Source organism: Oncorhynchus tshawytscha, linkage group LG23 (assembly GCF_018296145.1).
Source record: "Oncorhynchus tshawytscha isolate Ot180627B linkage group LG23, Otsh_v2.0, whole genome shotgun sequence".
Taxonomy (NCBI): Eukaryota; Metazoa; Chordata; class Actinopteri; order Salmoniformes; family Salmonidae; genus Oncorhynchus; species Oncorhynchus tshawytscha.
This window is the reverse complement of record NC_056451.1, coordinates 9,876,371-9,897,838: the sequence shown is the minus strand read 5'-3', so window position 1 is coordinate 9,897,838 and position 21,468 is coordinate 9,876,371. Positions and strand designations below refer to the sequence as shown.

The window sequence follows — 21,468 nt, the reverse complement described above, 5'->3', positions numbered from 1 at the left end:
CCCCTTACATCAGTAGAACCTCTGTTCATGCAATATTCAGTTTTGTTTACAAATATCAGTCAGGGTAGAAGAAAATGGCCACTAAGGAACATCAGAAATGTTTATTACTGTGTGAGTGGTATAGTGTGTATTAGAAATGATTGCTATAGCGAAGGTAAGAAAAATACAGATAATAAAGTTCAGAGTATATTGTAAATTAGCTGAAATTTGATTCTCCTGCACACTTGATTTAATCAATAATTTGATTACATCGCAATTTCTATGACATACAGTAGAAACCAATTGAGGCAAGTGTTCAACAGTGCAAATCAAAAGCATGAACTTGCCACTTTTTCAATGCAAGACACACAACATGGAATGTTCATAAAAATTTGGCCAATTCTGAATCTGTCCTAATATTCTAAGAATATGTTCTGCTTCCAAAAGCAGAGCGTTGAGTGGAGGCACGTTCGTAACATATGCTTAATGTGCATTGACCTTTTGCAATATCTCATATTCCTGCGTTGGGTTCGCAGTTCTTGAAACGTATTGGTGATCTTAGTTTGGTTTAAGCAACGTCCTAACATGCATCTTCTTAGATCAAGTAACACACATCATTTCTTTGTACATTTGTACACATTTATTTAGCATCGTTGAACTTTGCTAACGATGACCAGACACCATGTCCTTTTAAGGACATTCCTGAGATGTTAGGCTGAGCCCACTTTGAGTAGGCGTGGCCTGCTGCTGTGCATCATAAGTGAGCATGCTCGGAACTCTGGTCGCTGTCGTGACTGTTCTCATTGGCCAGGGAGTCTGTGGAGTGATGAAGAGCCGCTATGCCGGAGAATTCGGATGGCAGCAATGTCCCCTTTTTCACGTTCACCAGTTCTTTTTCCCTTGCTACAGCCCCCTGTTGACCTCCTTTTACTCGTTTCCACTTCATCCTCCTGTTCTGAAACCACACCTTTACCTGTGGAACAACCACAAAAGACAAGTTGAGTTATTCTGAAAAGAACAGCAAAATGGCGTTTGGCATTGGGGGATCATTTTGCATAGCTGGAGACTGTTACGCATACTGAGTAGAGTCCTATTAAAAGATCTGGATATTGATCAAATGGTAAGCCTGAAACCCGATACAGGAGCTGCTGTAAAGGTTTGGCAGCTATTTCTATACTGTAGCAGTGATTATGTGCTGATGTACTGTCACATTCCCTGGCATCAAGACGCTGCTTCCTCTTTTCCCTGACTCGACAACTCCTCCAGTATTTACGTCTCCCAGAATGATGATTAGGCTGTTGCTTACGTAGAAGATTGGGTCCGAGTAGACGTGAGAGTCAACACTGACTGGGTTCTGGATGAGTCTCTCTTTCTCTCCTTTGGTTTATTTTGGGGAGTGTCATGCTGTGAGGCCTAGCTGGGTCACATGGGCAGGAAGTCACTTGATTTTACACACAACGTTTGTCTTAAACCTTCAGCTATACATGCCATGCTGATGATCACATCAGTTGTGGTTATTGATAATTTTTTGGTCCATATGATAGCACGTCAGAAGAGCACATGTGAACTGAAGCCTTTGTCACCTAAATACAGCCTATAGCTCAATGGGGATGGATGAATTTGTTGCTATGTTATCTAATATACCTGTTTGTGATTTATCACTCAAAGGTATTTTTAGTTCAGAGAACAATTTCCCATTTGTCAATGTGTCATTGAGTCCAGTCCCATTGAGTTTCGTAGTTATAAAATCACTATCAGGTTGACGGGCAGAGTTCCAAACACGGCCACCCAGATCTTCTACTGTCATTGGTGTAAATGGATCGTCCTTAAAATACATTGGCAAGCTTGCACTTTTCTCTCCTGTTATTGATAGTGCAGTAAGGCAAGGCGCAGGTTACCGAGTTTGTTGTCACATGGCTACTGTATAGTACATGCTATTTCTACTAATGCTATCATCAGTGGGCTAATGACTCGATTACTTATAATGTTATTATGACTGGTTTGTATGGGCTGTTTTGCAGTCATATTTGTACCTAGATATGAGTTTCCATGTTACTGAAGGTAAGAGACAGGCCTGTCTGAGTCATGTGATGCCTAAGGGATCGTGTTGCCTCTGGAATAACAGGTAGGTTCTCTAAGAGTTGGTTATGAATTTGATTTTGGTATAAGAAAAAAATTGGATGTTCTAACTGCAATATAAGTGCTCCAAAATTACTAGGCTGTTATGGGGTAATTACATAACTACTTAATGCAATAAGTGATATGATATTCAATGATATTCACTGTGTTAAGGGTAATGTAAAGTGTGGCAATTATTTATTGTTACATTAACGTTTAGATGGTAGGCATAATATTTTTTATCTTAGTTTATGGTTATATTTGGGCATTTTAAATTAATTTTAGAAGTATTACATTGAAGCACTTTGTCGAAAAAAATCGAAAACTCAAGGTTGAAGGTTTTGAGTCTCCGATGTTACGTAAGAAACATATACTGTCAGGTACCAGTCTGTTCTATCCTTTTAATATCTACTGTATATAACGAACTACCTACGGCCAGATGTATGCCACATGTGACATATAAATTCTCTCTGACACCCCAAATAGGTGTTACAGAACACTGTACGATGTTTCCTTCCCTGCAATTTCTCTTCTATTATTTATTTCATGGGACTGTGTTTACAGCGGCCCCTCTGTCTACGCTCTGAGACTAATTTGTCCTAGCTGGGGGAAACAGGAAGTGACTTGCTAGACAGCACCTCCTGCCTTTGTGCCTTTCTCCATTACTTGACTGTAGGCTGACTGAAAGAATAGACCCAAATATCTGGAATATGATAGTCCCTCTTCACAGTCACAGCTGGAGCACAACAGCACACAAACCGGAAGTTCTAAAGTTAGGAAAACACGGTATCTCCGAAAGCCTCTGTATGGTCTGACTGAGGTAGACTTTTCCCACCACCAGGCATTCATGTGTTATGGGGTCAATATGTTGTAACCCAAAGGAACAAGTGGGAGAATGAGGTTAGAGTGGTGACATTACATACTTGTCTCTCTGTGAGATCGAGGTTGACTGCTATCTCGTAGCGCCTCAGTCTCGTCAGATAGTTGTGATGGGCAAACTCGGCCTCCAGCTCACGGATCTGCTCCTTGGTGAACGCTGTCCGCTCCTTCCTGGGTTTGCTGCTCACATCTGACTTGTAATTCCCGTCTTGGGGCTCTGAAATCAAACACGGCACACATTTTTTCTTTCCAGTCAGGGAGATTTATACTCAAAGAAAATAATGATAAAAAGGGTACTATATGGCAGGTGTGAGCCAGAGACACAAATACAGGCAGAGGAGGGAAGGAGTCAGGTATGGGAAACAATGGGAGATGCCAATCACCTTTTATTGTAGCGGCATTGTTTACGCACACTGTAAGTGGCTGGGAGGACCCAGAAGCGTCTACACATGTGCCTGTTTCTGGCAGCTGTGCTCTCACACACACAATGGGTTGGCTCCTACTCTTTCCAATATGGAGTTCATTTGTCTTACTGTTAATGGAATCGGCTGCTACCCTCGTAGTTTTAACATGCAACGAAACAGCTCTGCAGGATGTGTGAAAATATGTTTCCTCAGTTTATTTACCTCCCTTTTAAAAGCGTCTCCTCTTTATGACTAACAAGCTGCCAACTCACAACAATTTGAAAAGGAGTATTTGTCCGATCTCTCGTTTAGATTGGTGTTGTTTGATTTTGAACAATATCGTCAAACTTTTGAACTTACTGAGAGTGGCTAGACTATGAGATGGACTACAGGGAGAGTAGCATGTATGTCAGTCTGGTTTTGATCTATGATTATGACTATGATATCATACACATAAGGACAAACTGTTACAATTCCCCAGATGAACATGAAGCAATGCAGATCCTTTTTTCCCCAAAGATATGCAAGTCTACCACCTGATGATTCACTGGAGTGACGGGAGGAAATTGTTTTATTGAGATTTAAAGGATTTATTTATCCAACCAATGTGGATTAAAAACCTACTTGTCATTCCCATTTTGTTTCAACCTCAGGAGAAGATATTGTTACTTAAAAATTTTTTTTGACTGTTTCTCAGAAGGAACATGTTTTGTTAATTTGGTTCCCAAACGTTCCTATTGTGACCAGACTTTGTGGTTGGGCCGTTTGGATATGCTTCAGTTGCACATTGCACTTCAAGGCAACAGCGATTGCATGCTAATTAATCTGCGGTTCTGTTCTGCAGTCTGTGTTAATCCCAACAGGCGGTCCCAAATCCAAACTGTAAATAGGCTGGGAGTTTACAGGCCAGGACCAGGCCAGATACACCACCAGTCATGGGAGTCACTCACTCCGCCACGTCACAGGAGACACTCCGAAACACTTCTTGAAGTTCTTACTGAAAAAGTGTCTCTTTCAAAATATTTTCTCACAGGAAAAATGCTTTCTTTCTCTTTTTCTCACTCTTCTTTAAATAAATTCATTGCCCATCTCTTTTTGTGCCATAGAAAATATAGAAGAATGGAAAGTTACACAACTTGTGTTTGCAAAAAGCCATTCATCATTGATATTGTGGGGGGAAAAAGGAAAGGAAAATTCCAAGCACATGGTGATATGTCATACGGCGTAACTGGCATCCAAGACAGGAATACACTGCAAATACATTGTCAAGTTATTCCCACATAAATGATAAGACTTTTCTTACAGTGTGGTAAAGTAGCTGAAATTCTGTGTGTCATTGTATGGTGAATAGCAAATGTCCTATAGCTGGTAACCTTCCATCTCAACATGTCTGTAATTTCACCAGGGTAGGCCAACTGTCGGTGTGCCAGAGAGCCTCATTCAAACATACCTCTTAGATGTATTTACTCTCTGGTAAACACAGACATTGTGTAAGAATAAAGAATAACATGGCCAGCTGCTGGAGACCAGCGCAAAGCCGATTTAAAAAGAGTCCCAAGGTTTTACGACACAGCCACTACACCACAGCAATTAGGTCCTTGCTGGAACCTTCATCTCTCCACACAAAAGGGAATAATGGGAGGAAAGTACAGAGCCCAGACACTGGGTAGTTTTAGGGCTCCCAAATGGTCTGAAGCCAGATCAGGGGACCCTTCAAAAAATAGTGTTTGTGTCCCTGCCAACGTTTCTGACAGAGAGACTGCAAAATGAAATGATTATGCTTTTCACTCCTTTCAGTGTGACATTTTCAGTTCATTGGCCAGTCATTTTGTAGATTTTGTTGAGGAATCTTATCTACGGCAAACACAATTCCATTGTGACGTAGAATATTGTAATGCTAGATCTACCAAAATAGCCTCAGCGGTAATACCGAGAATCGCAAAGCCATGCCTGACTTAGTCCCTGAGCATCACTTGCTACAGCAGCACTCAAAAATACACTCCACAATAACAAAATAGGATACAAGCAATTACTATTACTTCATGTTTAAAATCTTAACACTTTCATAAGAAGTTTTGGTCACACTTAAAGCCTACATGTATACTGCATTATAATTCAGTTATAATATACAGTAGGAGACTTGACATGAGACTTTCTGTTTGAACTTTCTGTGTAACTTTCCATTCTTCTGTATGATGACCCGCTACCAATGTCATATAATTATATAATGATCCTGACTAAAAACCAGCAGTTGTTGAGTCAGTAAAAATGTTGAGACATAGTGACACATAACATTATAGGACTTATTGTAAGACAGTATGTACATGTGCATAACAATGTATAAAGCACTATACCTGCAGGCTAAAGTGTTCCCAAACTTTCAAATCTGCCAGGTTGACCCCTCGCTCCCTCAGAGCTCCAGTATACCCGATCGGCCAGCCCAGGTTACACCAAACGGCACGGCCATATTCCCTCAAGCTGAAACCCTTAAAATTAGCAGGTTTCACAGAAACCAGACACCCAAATACCAGCTGGACCACTCGTCACATGACAGTGTATACCCTGCAGTCCACCTTTTGGAAAAAAATCACACAAAATGATTTGTGTTTCTTGACCAGGAGAGTGTTCTGCATGGAAATCTGGGTTCAAGTGTTTTATTATTGTTTTCGTATCCAATGTAAAGTTTCACAGGCGGATTTTACTCAGGTTTCAATCCAGATGGTGAAACCAAATCAGGGCTTTCTCATCGAATTGGCAACACGGTGTTATTTGGACAGCTGATTGGATAAGCTAACTACGCTCAATAATCAGCATGATTGGTGTTAGCGTGAAGAGAATGTAAGGCCCACGTAATGAGGCTGCAATAACCATTGGAACTAGGGAATTGAAATGGAGCTTGAGGGCCAAGTGTTAGTTTCCAAATGATTTGACCAAGGAGAACAGGAAATAGAGGATGGAGTTCTAAATGTATGAATATAGGAGAGGTTAGTATGGTCAAAACAAGAGCAGTATTATAAATAGTAGTGACTGCCTTCGAAGTTGCGCTCTCTTAGCTTAGTAACTGTGTGTCGTTTTTCTGGCAATTTCAGCGTGGTGCTGCTACTTGTACAATGATTTGTATAATAATACAAAATAACATTCCCAACATCTGAACAATTCTATAAGTCAGGTGTGTTAATCATTTCTATGCATCTTTTTGATATTCCCCTACATCCAAATACCATGAGTTCTTATTTTGGTAACTCTTTTTTAAAATAGGGTTGTAATAAACCTCTATTTTATATGCCCTCTGTCTCTATACTGTCCATTAATTTCAAACAGAAAGAATACACATTTAATTGCACACTTAATTAGTTTAAGTCCCTGTGATTTTGTGAAAATGTTCCATCATCTGTTAGAATGAGTCATGTGTCAGAAGGGATCCATGACTGAAGTGGCCAACAGTATCCTGTGTGAGTCAAGTGAAACAGGGCACTAACCACATAGGGAAAATATCAACCAAGTGTTCAAGTGGTGTGTACAGAACCACAGCCAGGTGACCCACACTGAGGGTGTTTAAATAGACAGAGGTCTAGGCCCAGTGCTGCAGGATGACATTTCAGGTAGGACGGCAGATATACTTTCCATGGAAAACTGATCAGTTCCTACTAATACGTTGACAACAAAATCTTCCCTTTAATAAAACGCTTTAACACTTACAAAGTGCTTCATATCGATTAGAAAGGTTGAATAGTAAAAAGTTTATATATTAAAGAGATATTGGTATATTCAGAGTTATAAAGACACTGCTAGGCTATGTAATAATGTAGAAATGTATGTTCCAGTTAACTTAACGTAATAAATTACCATATTTGTATTGTTTATATTTTGTCGATATTTCTACACTTTTAGTGTAGAAAGTTAATGGTCCTTTTCACAAACGCAGAAAATCTCAATGACTATGAAATCCAAGGGCACAAGTCACGCCTGTACAGTAAGTATGTAGGTTGAGGTAAGTAAGTCATTATTCCAAACCTTATCAATGCAAAACGCATGTTTTCAATTAGACCATCAATTACTCTACACGTGTGTTCTTGAAATGCTGGCAAAACCTTTTTTTATGTTGCATATTAATAACTGCTCCACAGTGATTGACAATGTGATCTTAATTTTATTGACAGAAAATAGGCGTAGTAAATGTTTTTTTAGTGAAGCTCGAAAACATTAGCAGTAAAAATGTTCATGGTTGGTTGTACACTTCATACATTTTTTTAGGACCATTGAACAAACCTGTAGGAAATAGAGAGTAGGTTTCTATGGACGTTTGAAAGGTATGTATTGTTTTAAATAAAACGTTTTGTTTAAAGACTATTAGCATTGCAACAAATCTACTAAACTGTATATCAGCTGTTTAACATAATGCTACTGTAACTCACATTTTTTCATTGAATATATTTATTGATTCAACTTCCCAGTCTCTTTTATTAAAATGACTGCATCAACAATAATCCTGGAACTAAGCGCAACTCCACAGTAAGAGAAGCCTAAATCCTCTCGGGTGTTTAGTGTCATTCAAAGCACTGGTGTAGTCTTTTACAATCCATGACATTAATATTTTCCAGTGAGCCTTATTTTCTGCCACCTAAAATGCGTTGAAATGAAACAGATGGGATTTAGACCAAAACATGGCAGAAGTCTAATGCCCACACAGTTATCGTCTGGACTTTGATCTCCCCGTTAGTCAACATACTGTAATTGCCGATGTTCATGTCAGCCAACATTCACAAACCTCTTTTCAAACAATATTATACCACATTTTCTGTCAGTGAAGCATAAAACTCCACCACTCCGTCTCCACGGAAAGCCTTAGAAGTCTGAGTGATGATGTCGTTCTTGAAACCACACCAAAATTAAACTCTTAATCTCTTTTCAAAACATTACGTTAAGGTACAGTTAAATTATACCCGTCTTGAATAAATGCACTGCAAGTGTATTTTTTGTATTTCAACTGTATGACAATTTATTAATAAGATAAAGATGTGTAGCTTTAGTTTCCCACTTACTTTGTGTAACATTATACTCAACCCATTTCTACATGCAGCCCAAAGAAGGAAGATGACAGATAAAAATAAATGTCAACCCAAAAGTCGATCTTTCCTCTCGTCTTACCTGAGCTGTCACTTTTCCTCTTGCCATTTCTCTTCTCTGCCTCAGCAGGTGACAGTGTCTGTCTTCCAAAGTCTGCAGGCACACAGTTGGCCCCCGTGGGGGTGCTGCTGCCCAGGTTGGGGGTGCTGGTACAGAGACTGTTCCTGCCAGGGGTGCCTAGGTCTGGGGGTGCGAGGGCACTATCCTGGGCCAAGTGAGAGTGGGGGTGGGGGTGGCAGAGGTTGTGGCGGGAGTTCGCACTGCCAGGTGAGGGCATCTGTGGAATGTGCCAGCCGGCCTGGTGCTGAGGCGGGTGATGCTGCTGTTGCTGTGCCGGGTGATGCCCGCGGTGATGATGGTGATGCCCACCGAACAGGCCCTCGTCACCGGGATAGCCAGAGATGATGCAGGCCGAAGGAGAAGAGGTGGCAGTGGAAGAGGCCAGGTCAGGGTAGGAGACGTGGTCCGAGCGTCCGTGGAGAGTCAGCGGAGACTGGGTGAAGGCAGGGTGCAGGGCCTGCACAGTGGCATGGGGGCTGCGGAGGCAGCCAAAGAGTGTGTGATCCATCGCATGCAAACACACAGCCCTCCAGAAAGATAAGGACGGGAGGGAGAGGGGGACAAAAAATGAAAGGTAACAAAAAAGTAAGCCAACTAAGTTTTAAAAAAGGGGTCAAACAAAAGACAGAATATCCAAAATCCACTACTTGTGCTCTTTCCTTAGCTTACCCCAAATTTGTCTCCTTGATAAGAGTTCGATAAAAAAAGTTGCGTGTGTGTTGAAAGGGGGCTCCAGTAATAATCCTGGGCATGCGGACAGTTGCCAGGCTGCGCAGGATAAACAGTGAACCCTAGATAAGCTGCCGGAGAGATTCTCAGATGACAGGAGAGGAGACTGGAGACCTGTGGAGTGGAGAGAAAGGTGGTTCCAAGGAACTGCAGTAAGAGAGGAGCTGGCTGAGGGAACGTTATAAATAGGCTGTAACGTGAGAGGGAGGCTGGGTCACAGACTGCGTACTACTGACCACATGCATATGATCGCCCTCCAAAAAACATGGCACAATAAATCAGCACTATTAAAATGGCTGGTGTCTCAGGAAAGAAGGCCATTTATTTTTCGACTTTGGCTATCTTAACTTCTAGTGGCCCCTTTTCTTAGAAAATAGTCCATAATGTTTGAGATGATGATGGTGTTATGTGTTAGGGTTGTACCATTTGCACCTCAATACTTACCATAAGAGATGGGATGTAAAAATGTGAACAGACATGAGATAGGGGGTTGGTGTCAAGGGATAGCTCGTTATGTATTGTCTTACCTTTGTTGATATCGTTGTGAGGTTAGTTATGTTGAAGCACGTGTTGCTTTGCTTCCTTTCCAATGCTATCTCATACTAGTATACTGTACCTCTGTATGGGTAGTTTGTAAACACCAAAAAAATGCCTTACCATATATATATACAGTACCAGTCAAAAGTTTGGACACACCTACTCATCATTCAAGGGTTTTTCTTTATTTTTACTATTTTCTACATTGTAGAAGAATACTGAAGACATCAAAACTATGAAATAACACATATAGAATCAAGTAGTAACCAAAAAAGTGTTAAACAAATCAAAATATACATTATTATAAATATACACTTTGACTTGATGACAGCTTTGGGCACTCTTGGCATTTTCTCAACCAGCTTCATGAGGTAGTCACTTTAACAGGTGTGCCTTGTTAAAAGTTAATTTGTGGAATTTCTTTCCTTCTTAATGTGTTTGAGCGAATCAGTTGTGACAATCAGTGTTGTGAAAAGGTAGGGGTGGTAGACAGAAGATAGCACTATTTTCTAAAAGTCCAAGTCCATATTATGGCAAGAACAGCTCAAATAAACAAAGAGAAAGGACAGTCTATCATCACTTTAAGACATGAAGGTGAGTCAATCTGGAAAATTTCAAGAACTTTGAACGTTTTTTCAAGTGCAGTCGCAAAAACCATCAAGCGCTATGATGAAACTGGCTCTCATGAGGACCGTAACAGGAAAGGAAGACCCAGAGTGACCTCTGCTGTAAAGGATAAGTCCATTAGAGTTACCAGTCTCAGAAATTGCAGACCAAATAAATGCTTCACAGAGTTCAAGTAACAGACACATCTCAACATCAACTGTTCAGAGGAGACTGCGTGAATCAGGCCATCATGGTCGAATTGCAAAATAAAAAAACACTACTAAAGGACACCAATAAGAAGAAGAGACTTGCTTGGGCCAAGAAAGATGAGCAATGGACATTAGACCAGTGGAAATCTGTCCTTTGGTCTGATGAGTCCATTTCTGGTTCCAACCGTCGTGTCTTTATGAGATGCAAAGTAGGTTAACAGATGATCTCCGCATGTGTGGTTCCCACCGTGAAGCATGGAGGAGGAGGTGTGATGGTGTGGGGGGTGCTTTGCTGGTGACACTGTCAGTGATTTATTTAGATTTCAAGGCACACTTAACCAGCATGGCTACCACAGAATTCTGCAGCGATACGCCATCCCATCTGGTTTGCGCTTAGTGGGACTATCATTTATTTTTTCAACAGGACAATGACCCAAAACACACCTCCAGGCTGTGTAAGGGCTATTTGACCAAAAAGGAGAGTGATGGACTGCTGCATCAGATGACCTGGCATCCATAATCAACCGACCTCCATAATCAACCAAATTGAGATGGTTTGGTATGAGTTGGACCACAGAGTGAAGGAAAAGCAGCCAACAACTGCTCAGCATATGTGGGAACTCTTTCAAGAATGTTGGAAAAGTATTCCAGGTGAGGTTATATCCTTCCTGTTTGGCCCTGTCCGGGGGTATCATCGGATGGGACCACAGTGTCTCCTGACCCCTCCTGTCTCAGCCTCCAGTATTTATGCTGCAGTAGTTTATGTGTCGGGGGGCTAGGGTCAGTTTGTTATATTTGGAGTACTTCTCCTGTCCTATCCGGTGTCCTGTGTGAATTTAAGTATGCTCTCTCGAATTCTCTCTTTCTCTCTTTCTTTCTCTCTCTTGGAGGACCTGAGCCCTAGGACCATGCCTCAGGACTACCTGGCATGATGACTCCTTGCTGTCCCCAGTCCACCTGGCTGTGCTGCTGCTCCAGTTTCAACTGTTCTGCCTGTGATTATTATTATTTGACCATGCTGGTCATTTATGAACATTTGAACATCTTGGCCATGTTCTGTTATAATCTCCACCTGGCACAGCCAGAAGAGGACTGGCCACCCCACATAGCCTGGTTCCTCTCTAGGTTTCTTCCTAGGTTTTGGCCTTTCTAGGGAGTTTTTCCTAGCCACTGTGCTTCTAGGCTGGGTTGGTTTTAGGCTGGGTTTCTGTACAGCACTTTGAGATATCAACTGATGTACGAAAGACTATATAAATACATTTGATTTGACTACCTCATGAAGCTGGCTGAGAGAATGCACAGATTGTGCAAAGCTGTCATCAAGGCAAAGGGTGGTTACTTTGAAGAATCTCAAATATAAAATATATTTTGATTTGTTTAACACTTTTTTGGTTACTACATGATTCCGTATGTGTTATTTCCTAGTTTTGAGGTCTTCACTATTATTCTACAATGTAGAAAATAGTAAAAATAAAGAAAAACCCTTGAATGAGTATGTGTGTTCAAACTTTTGACTGGTACTATATATATATATATATATATATATATATATATAAAGTTTATATATATATATATATATAAACAAACTTTTCTATAATAGCTAAATACAAAGATCCTATATTATCTTTACAGAGAGGGGTGGCAGGGTGGCCTAGTGGTTAGAGCGTTGGGCTAGTAAACAGAAGGTTGCAAGTTTAAATCCCAGAGCTGACAAGGTACAAATCTGTCGTTCTGCCCCTGATCAGGCCGTTAACCCACTGTTCCTAGGCCATCATTGAAAATAAGAATTTGTTCTTAACTGACTTGCCTAGTAAAATTAAAAAAATAAAAGGATGATACTACTACATACTATAGAGTGCAATGTAACCAGTATGAGTTAATGTAGCATGAAAATACCTAGAGGAGAAGGTTTTTATCTTATCTTATTTCCTATTTCAGTGAGACAGATTGAAATAATTACAAGTATCAAGTTTGTCATAATCAGATATATACGTAACTTGTTTAGCTCTACAATAGTTGGTTGTATCTCTTCATATGCACATCTAAATAGATTAAATTGTATAGGATGAAACCTGAATCCAATCATTGATGATTTAAATTTAGTAGCAGGAAGGGGTGATAAAACACAAATAAGCCTACAATCAGATTTAACTCTAATTTTGATATTGTAAACAAATTGCTGTTCAACTTCTGCATTTTTGTGTGCAAAATTGGAAACAATTCTTTGCGTACACACAAAACATTATACCGTTATATTCAACATACAGATAAGTTTATTCAAATCGTACAGCTAGAATTAGAAATTATAAGTGGCTAATGAATTTACAAATTACACATTTACAGCCCAAATGGCATTAGACAATTCAATTAGCAAAATAAAACAATCCAACCTTTTTCGATCAAACAAGATATTCCAATAACTGCATGTGTTCACCTGATGTACGGCTAATGCTTATTGCTTCGGCATCATGGTCAGTACTACACACACCAGGGCTTCAGAGACTACGCTACTACAGCCAGCTGCGCCACATGTATGCAGGCCTGCCTGAGAAAGGAAATTAATTACACTTTGAAAGAAAATGACTTTAGCAGATAGAGAGGAGGCAGTAACTTGGGCGCTATCGCTCTTCCCATTCCTACCGTGCCTTTCGAGGAGAGCAGCACCGTGTCTACAAACTCCTTAGGTGAGCTTGAACCTTCTACTGTTTACCTTTCAAATTAAGGCTATTAGCAGGATAGGAAAGCTAGATGTTTATTCAGCTTTTCTTCTGGTATTAATACACATGTGGTTTCACTCTCTGAACATTCTGTTCGCAGCATTAGTACCCTGTGGTGAGAGTGTCTCAGTGAATCCTACTCCTGTTGCCCCTCGTGTGGTGTGTTGCTCGAGCCGCCGTGATATGAGTCAAAAACCCCTACAGGTGGGGATGGTAGAGGGGCGATGGGGCAATCCCCAGATTTTCTGCTGTGACTAGGAGCCCCGGGTCAGTGATACAGTTTAAGCTGAGGGAATGGCTCCAATTTGGAACGTGTTTGATGAGGCTTTAGCCGTGACGGGCAGATAGGGCAAGACCAGGATGGCACAGTGCTGTAGACATTATATAGAGACCTGCTGCTACTCATCCAACCTGTCCCTGTCAGTCAGTCAGACAGGCCCAATACTTCAGACCAATGTGGTTATAGACATAGAGGATGATGTGTAACAAACAAAAAAACACTGCGAAATTATAGTATAGTGCTTTCAGTCTGTGTGTATTAATTGTGTAGTTATTGGTGTTGTATGTATTGGCTGGTGCAATCTGTCATGTCCTGACCTACTTTTTTATGTCTCTATTTTAGTTTGGTCAGGGCGTGAGTTGGGGTGGGCATTCTATGTTTTCTGTCTCTGTGTCTGCACCAGACAGAACTGTTTCGTTTTCGCTCGTTCTCTTGTTATTTTGTTTTATGTTCAGTTGAAATAAATATTAACATGGACACGTACCACGCTGCATATTGATCCGATCCTTTATACTCCTCCTCAGAAGAGGAGGAAAACCATTACACAATCAATTTTGGCGGGGATTAACAAAGTACTTTCTTATCTTTAGCAGAAAAATAAAATGAAGTCCTTGGTCTGACTGTAGATCTGATGGGTCCCCAAAATCTAATCAGTAGAAGAAATGTACAAAAAAAAAAAGCTTTTGTAAAATTATTTTGCAGTTTTTTTGGTGTCTGTTTTGTCTTACATACTACAAATTGATGTGGCAATTTAGTGCTTGGGTATAACTGACCATACTAACTGAATATTTCTAATGAAATGTACTTGATTGAAGAAGAGTTATGCGTTTGGTGCTTAACATTACAAATCTAATGTGTAACTGAGGCCTGGCTATCACCATGAGCTCTTTCTTTTTACTTGAATACCTGCCTGAGTTTTAATGTTATGCTTTAGTCAGAAAGCCTTGAAGTATATCTCCACAATAATATAATATATTATGCCCTTTAAGAAGTGTCCATGATCATTGTCAAAAGGGCCTGAGTATTTCTGAAAGACAACGAGTTTTTGATAATACAGTATAAAGACTTTCAATCAGGATGCATAAATACACACATACGTAATCCGGTTTAAACCTTGGAATATGAAGCATTAAGCACAAGCAGGCTCACACTTGTATGTTTGTTAATACAACAAACAGTAATCCAATACATCCCAAATTAATACATGAATATAAATATAGGGAGAGAACTATAAAGGGTGTACACTGATAGTTGTTTTCTCATTCGTGGCAAGTTGGATACGTTTTAATGTGAAAATCACTTGTGATTTTTCAAACCTGATTTGTCATAACATCCCTATTTAAGAACTGATTTAGAGGGACTGCAATTTATACACAACCATAATTATTATATGGATATAATTATGATGATTCTTTAATGTCCATAGGCTAATTGAATATTAACGAGGTTGTTAATTACTTAATTTAATCAATTATTCGACAGCTATAAAAGACAACAATATTTGGTTGGTAAAATTGTTTGAATCCAACTTAATATAATTTTAATCTCAATGATACATCTTGTTTTTCACGTGGTCTCTGCTGTAGTATTTATACACCAAGCTTTTTCATATCCTACTTCACAAAACAACTGTTAGTAAAATATTTAAGCTATATAATTAACATAATTAAGCTATACTATACATATGTTTTATATAGATTTTTTCTAAAACCCAAAGACAAGATAATTGAAAATACAAATGAAATGCATGCATTTCTTGACCGTAAAAAAAAATCCTCACAATAAAGTTAGCCATTTAAAGGCTAGTCCCGTTTAAATTATTGTGTGTGGACAGTCCCGGTGACTGTGGCAGGGAAATGTTAATCGCTGCTTGTTTTACTTTGAATTTCAGCTTAGATTTTTTTGTCAGTAAAATACATGTGGACGTGAAAACTATGTACTTGATATATGGTGCTGTGAGGCACTATCTATTGTCTCTTTACACTCAGCATTTGAGTGGAGATCTTTAAAAGTAAAAAGAGGTCTCAGTTAATTCAAACCAAGTACTTATCAAAAACCTATCTTGTCATCTACGCCTTATAAATATAGAGTTAGACTTTTTTTACATGATTATTTTTGAACTTATTTATGCAGTATTTTCAGCTGCTGTTATTTTCAAGCCTACGTTGAGTGTACAAAACATTAGGAACACTTTCCAAATATTGATTTGCATCCCCTTTTTTCCCTCAGAACAGCCTCAATTCATCGAGGCCTGGACTCTACAAGGTGTCGAAAGCGTTCCACAGGGATGCTGGCCCATGTTGACTCCAATGCTTCCCACAGTTATGTAAAGTTATTTGGATGTCCTTTGGATGGTGGACCATTCTTGACAACATGGGGAAATGTTGAGCGTTAAAAACCCAGCAGCGTTGCAGTTCTTGACACACTTAAATCAGGTGTGCCTGGCACCGACTACCATAGCCTGTTCAAAGGCACTTAAATCTTTTGTCTTTCTCATTCACCCTCTCTGAATGACACACATACACAATCCATGTCTCAATTGTCTCAAGGCTAAAACATCCTTCTTTAACCTGTCTCCTCCCCTTCATCTACACTGATTGAAGTGGATTTAACAAGTGACATCAATAAGGGATCATAGCTTTCACCTGGATTCACCTGGTCAGTCTATTTCATGGAAAGAGCAGGTGTTCCTGATGTTTTGTACACTCAGTGTAAGTTGTTATGTTGAGTAGGATTGCAATGGTCTTGTTTCATTTTGTGGGATGTTGGTTGCACTTGAATATGCTGTATATTTTCTCTTTTGAGTAAGTACTGTACAATAAAGCTAATGTTTATTACTGAATGACCTTGCATAGTAAAGGTAATATCTCGCATACTGTAAATATGAACTGTCAAATATACTGAATCAAGGTCGCTCCGGATAAAATATAATGAAACGTAACATGACTTTGTTTTTATTACTTTTGATTACATTGTGTAAATACATTTCATCTCATATCCTGTTAGAAACTGAATGATAACTATGATGCCGATGATTTAAAAAAAACCTGCCACCAAGATAACGATCGCTTAATAAATCCAACAAATCTTCTAATGTTGTTTTGTTTTTATACAAATTCATTGCAGCTTAACCTCTCTCTCTGCTAGAGATCCTGGTTATAGTTGAATTAATCTAGTTTTTCAGAGGCTATAATTAACATCTAAAATGCGTGGAAATCAAAATCCAGCTAACAAATTCAGATTCATGCCTATATCCCTGTACTACAGAGAAATGAAGGCAATAATAGTGAGGTGGCCATTTTTCTATCGATTTAACAATTATAGACAGCAGGGATGACATCACCATCTATGGTGCTGCTTAGAGCTGTGGATAGCGTGAGGGTCCTGCTAGGTTCTCAGAGCAGGGCGACAGAGCCCGGCTGGCTGCACGGCTGCAGACTCGTGTGACACTGAGCAGAGCCTAGCACCAGGCAGACCACACCTCAAACAGCTCAGGGTCACCCACTAAAACTCCATTGAGATCTGGCCCTGGTACAACCAGCAAAACCCAAAGTCCCAGGTTGGCGGGTTCCATATGCATTACTACAGCGCTAAGCCTCTTTCCTCTTAGCTACATTTGTAAATGCCCTCCACCATGTTGCCCCCCCCCCCCACACACACACTTAGTGAGCCCTAGAAGGCTTCATACTTCAGATGTGAATGGGTGCCAGAAGGCATTGAGTTGATCCAGACTCCAATCTGTGAATGATGCCTTCAGTGCCATTAGGCCTTATTGTTTTTGTGATTGCCTCACCCTTGGCTTGTTTCACAATTTGTTCCTGACCCCCACAAATCTCATTCACTCCAGCAGCCCTCTGATCGTCCAGTACAACATGCTGTTCCAACAAAACAAATAATTCAGAAGAGTGAAGTCAAAGTTTTGTGATTTAACAGCTTCATTCTCTCTTTAGGTTCCTGGGGGTCTCTGGCATATTCCCAGAGCACTAGATTCTCCCGCTAGTCACGGACTCAAAGCTCTGACTAACACTCAACGTGTCAAAGTGTTTGTAGAACTTCATTAGCAAGACCTAGCACCTTATTCTAGCTCTCCAGTCTTCACCAATTGATCTGTTCTCAGTCCATTGCCATACCATACCACCCTGTCAGTGGCAGGTCCAATCAAACTATCAAATCTATTGAATTGTTGGTGATCGGTGATGTTTCCAAGTGGTTTAAACAACACAATGACCTAGAACTCTCAACCCTCTCATGGTGGGGAGGTATGCGATGCTATGTGAACGCTGACCTCTACTGGTAAGTGTTGAAGCGAGGGAAGGTGTGAGAGGGGGGGAGGAATATAGCTACAGTCACGCTTCAAGTGATCCCAACTAACCCATAGCTATGAGTAATGCTAACGCATACTTGATCTCTGGAGCCGATGGGGTTATGCTGATCTCACTTCCATTACACAAGCATCTGGAGAGGAATACGATACTAATAGCAATCAGAAATGGTAATCACAATCATCATTATAGTTTTATTTATGGTAATTATCATATACTGTACAATGTACCAGATGGGAAAGTATCAACGTTTTTTTTTACCCATCCCTAATCAGACTCCAAAACATTTGAAAAGAATGGCTACAACTACAGATTGTCATTAGAAATATGTCAGAATGTTGACATACTGTATTAACCATAATATGTCACCTGTGAAGCTGAAAGTGACATAATTACAATGGTTAAATGTCCATATTTTGACATATTCAGATTTTGCCAAGTCCATTTTTTTTGAAGGTCAGACATATTTTTTTGACATTTTATTAATCTATTATTAGCGTGTGCAGAGCAGATCTGAAGTCAAGGTTATTGCTGCCCGGTGTCAGTCAGATTTAGCAGCAGCCCAATAGGAACTCTGTGGCCTCTGCATATTTTGCACTCAGTGAGGTCATTGGCTGGTCCCCGGGGAGCCATTATCTTCTCTGTCTCCTCTCACGCTGGGAAGTGGAGTTCCCAGGCATTTCCCTTCTTCCCTCCAGAACAATCCCATGTCTTCCCAATCAGGAGCATCTAGTAGCTGGCTTCACCCGTTTACTGAGTCCACATGGTGTGGAGATGACAAAGACCAGCCGTCTGGGACAATAGGAGGATATTGAGACATACTGTAAGGGTGTCTGAAATGAAATCGCTCCTAACTCTGATAGTGAGGGCTTAGAGCAGTGGTTCTCAAACCTCTCCTCGGGGACCCCCAACCGGGTACCCCCCAGCTAGCACACCTGACTTAAATTGTCAAAAAACATGAATCCCTTGAATAGGTGAATCAAGTGAGCTAGTTCAGAGTTGCAACAAAATTGTGATACGTCAGGGGGGTCCCCAAGCAGAGGCTTGAGGACCACTGGCTTAGACAGTATAGGTCAGAACTTCCCAAACCTCTTCCTGGAGATCTACGTCCTGTGGGTTTTACAGTCCAGCCCTCTTCCTGGAGACATACAGTCCTGTAGGTTTACAGTCTAACCCTCCTGGAGATCTACCGTCCTGTGGGTTTTCAGTCCATCCCTAATTTAACACACCTGATTCTACTAATTACCTGCTCAACCAGACCTTAACTAGCTGAATCAGATATGCTAAATTAGGGTTGGACTGAAAACCTACAGGACAGTATATCTCCAGGAAGAGGGTTGGGCAGCCCTTGTATAGGTGGTGTTATGGAGGCTCGTTTGGAAATCGTCCAAAACAGTCTCAGATTGTAAAAGTCTCTGATGTTTTATTGTTTTGTGATTTGGTATGAGAAAATACATTATTGTCCTGCATCTATCTGAGAAATTTAGATCATTCAGTAGCTTAAATAACCCTGGAAATAAAACAGGTTTTACTCTTTATGTATTAGTTGAACATTAAATACAAATTCCTACATATCCTTCAACATGTAAAATCAAATGACATCTGTTGAAGAGAAACGTACAGTAAGATATGGCCCTATATTCTGTCTCTTGTTTATGGTCGTCGGGTGACAGTGCAGTGTGCAGGAGCTGTGAGGGAGGTTGGGGGTTTAATCGGGCTAGCTCGTTGGGACTGAAGAGTGAAGGGGAGGAGGAGGTTTGTACAGGAAGGAGAACTGCATCAGTTCCAGGGCTTTCCAGACCTCCCTAGGGCTTCATTATAAGACAGAGGAGGAGGGGGGAGGGACTTCCTGTGACCAATAATCCATCTGCCCAAACAGAAGCACTGAGGGAGACCTGCAAAGGAACCAATGTCACAGCAACACTGTGATGGAAAATTGAGAGAGAGAGAGAGAGAGAGAGAGAGAGAGAGAGAGAGAGAGAGAGAGAGAGAGAGAGAAAAACAAAAGAAAAGAGAGATGGGAAGTGCAGGATGTATGAAGCTGGAACAGAAAGAAAGGGTGTGCAGATTTAAAGAAGATGAGTGGGGGAGTTTTACAGACTCAAGAAGGAATTGAAAACTCCCTGTGGCGTGAAAGTTGCAGCTATTAGTCATCAAATAGGGAACAATAGGGATGTTGTCAATCTGGGAGAGAGGACAGAACAACTTCACTCAGGAAGAAGCGTGGGATGGGACAGTATAGGATTTGATACTATTCTTTTAAAAGTGTGTTTCTTCTCTCCAAAATGCAAAAACATTGTAGCCTACATAGTTTTGTTTTATCTATGAATTAATATCCACATTAGTTTTCCTAGAATTGTTTGTATGGGGCTATTAGAAAACAATGGTAAATCAATCATTCATACTGTAAGCAATGAATTAAAACACTTAGTTCATAAATGTGAAAATGTTTAATGTTTTTTCAACTTTTTGGGTTAGTATTTCCCTGACCAGGGTTGGCTCTAGCCTTTTGGGGGCCCTAAGTGAGAAATCCCCCCACCAAGCGGGCAATATTGTTGTTGCTGCCCCCTTCTTGACTGAGGCGAGATAACATTTAGTTTTCAAGTTAATTTCCAGCAATTCTACACATTTTGCCAGGGAGGCAGTGAGACATTTTTGCAATTTTAAAGCAAGTTTTCTGCAGTTCTACACATTTTGCCATGACTTGCGTATGCCATGTTAATGATATCTGAGTGAGAGTAGGGCCCCCTGGAGATCAGTGGCACTGGACACATGCCCTTCATGCCCGGGCGGTATTCGGCTATGATTGCAACAAGTTTAGATAACTGGCTAGACTAACTGGCTAGACTAACTTACCAAACTAAAAATTGTTTGCTGACATGGCTAATTGAGTGACTGCCAGTGACGGACTAACGTAACGTAGCAGGCGTAAAATAAATGCCTGAAACTAGATCCCCCCTACATTATGTATGGTCTTGACGAGAATTCTTTTAACTGTCGGGGAGGTTCTCTTCTGCACTGTTCAACCAATCCAGTAAATGCGGAGGAGGAGTTAAGATGGAGTCACGCCTTTTTAATGTCAAAAAAACGTTATAGTAATCATGGCCCGAATACGACCGAGCACGTGCCAAGGGGCCCTGACCTCCAGGGGGCCCCCGTTGATTTTGTTAGTCACTCTCACTCGGGCCCTCTCTTCCATTTCCCCTGAAAACTGGAACATTAGGTTGTTGATGTCTCCGCTGAGACTAATGACTGAAAAAAAACGGAAGAAAAACCGCTGATGCACAAGCAAATTTTGAACTTGCACCTCGTGTGTTCTACAATTCTGTACCCTGATGAAGACAGCTTGTCTGTCAAAACATTGGTTATTCAATTATTGCATCTGAGCTCCTAGATTGTGCGGCTCTCCTTTCCTTTTTCAAGTGTTCTTCCCCGCTAGCCAGCACCTCGTCTAAATAGGTGTGCGTTTCTTTCGCCACTACAATTCTAACTGTCAACAGT

At 40.5% G+C, this 21,468-nt stretch overlaps 1 protein-coding gene across 2 annotated transcripts; it reads right to left on the bottom strand.

Moving 5' to 3' along the window:
- Positions 1 to 86: 86 nt before the first annotated feature.
- On the bottom strand, positions 87 to 9,460 carry meox2a (mesenchyme homeobox 2a). 2 transcript variants are annotated; one of them, XM_024396296.2, is made up of 4 exons: positions 9,237 to 9,460; positions 8,529 to 9,094; positions 3,021 to 3,193; positions 87 to 952 (listed from the first exon to the last, which is right to left on the bottom strand). In XM_024396296.2, exons 1-4 carry the CDS (start codon positions 9,317 to 9,319, stop codon positions 734 to 736), a joined length of 1,041 nt encoding a protein of 346 aa, XP_024252064.1. In that variant the 5' UTR covers positions 9,320 to 9,460; the 3' UTR covers positions 87 to 733. The 2 variants fall into 2 exon arrangements, with proteins under 2 accessions (XP_024252064.1, XP_024252071.1); XM_024396303.2 differs by having other exon boundaries at positions 8,529 to 9,460.
- Positions 9,461 to 21,468: the final 12,008 nt, after the last annotated feature.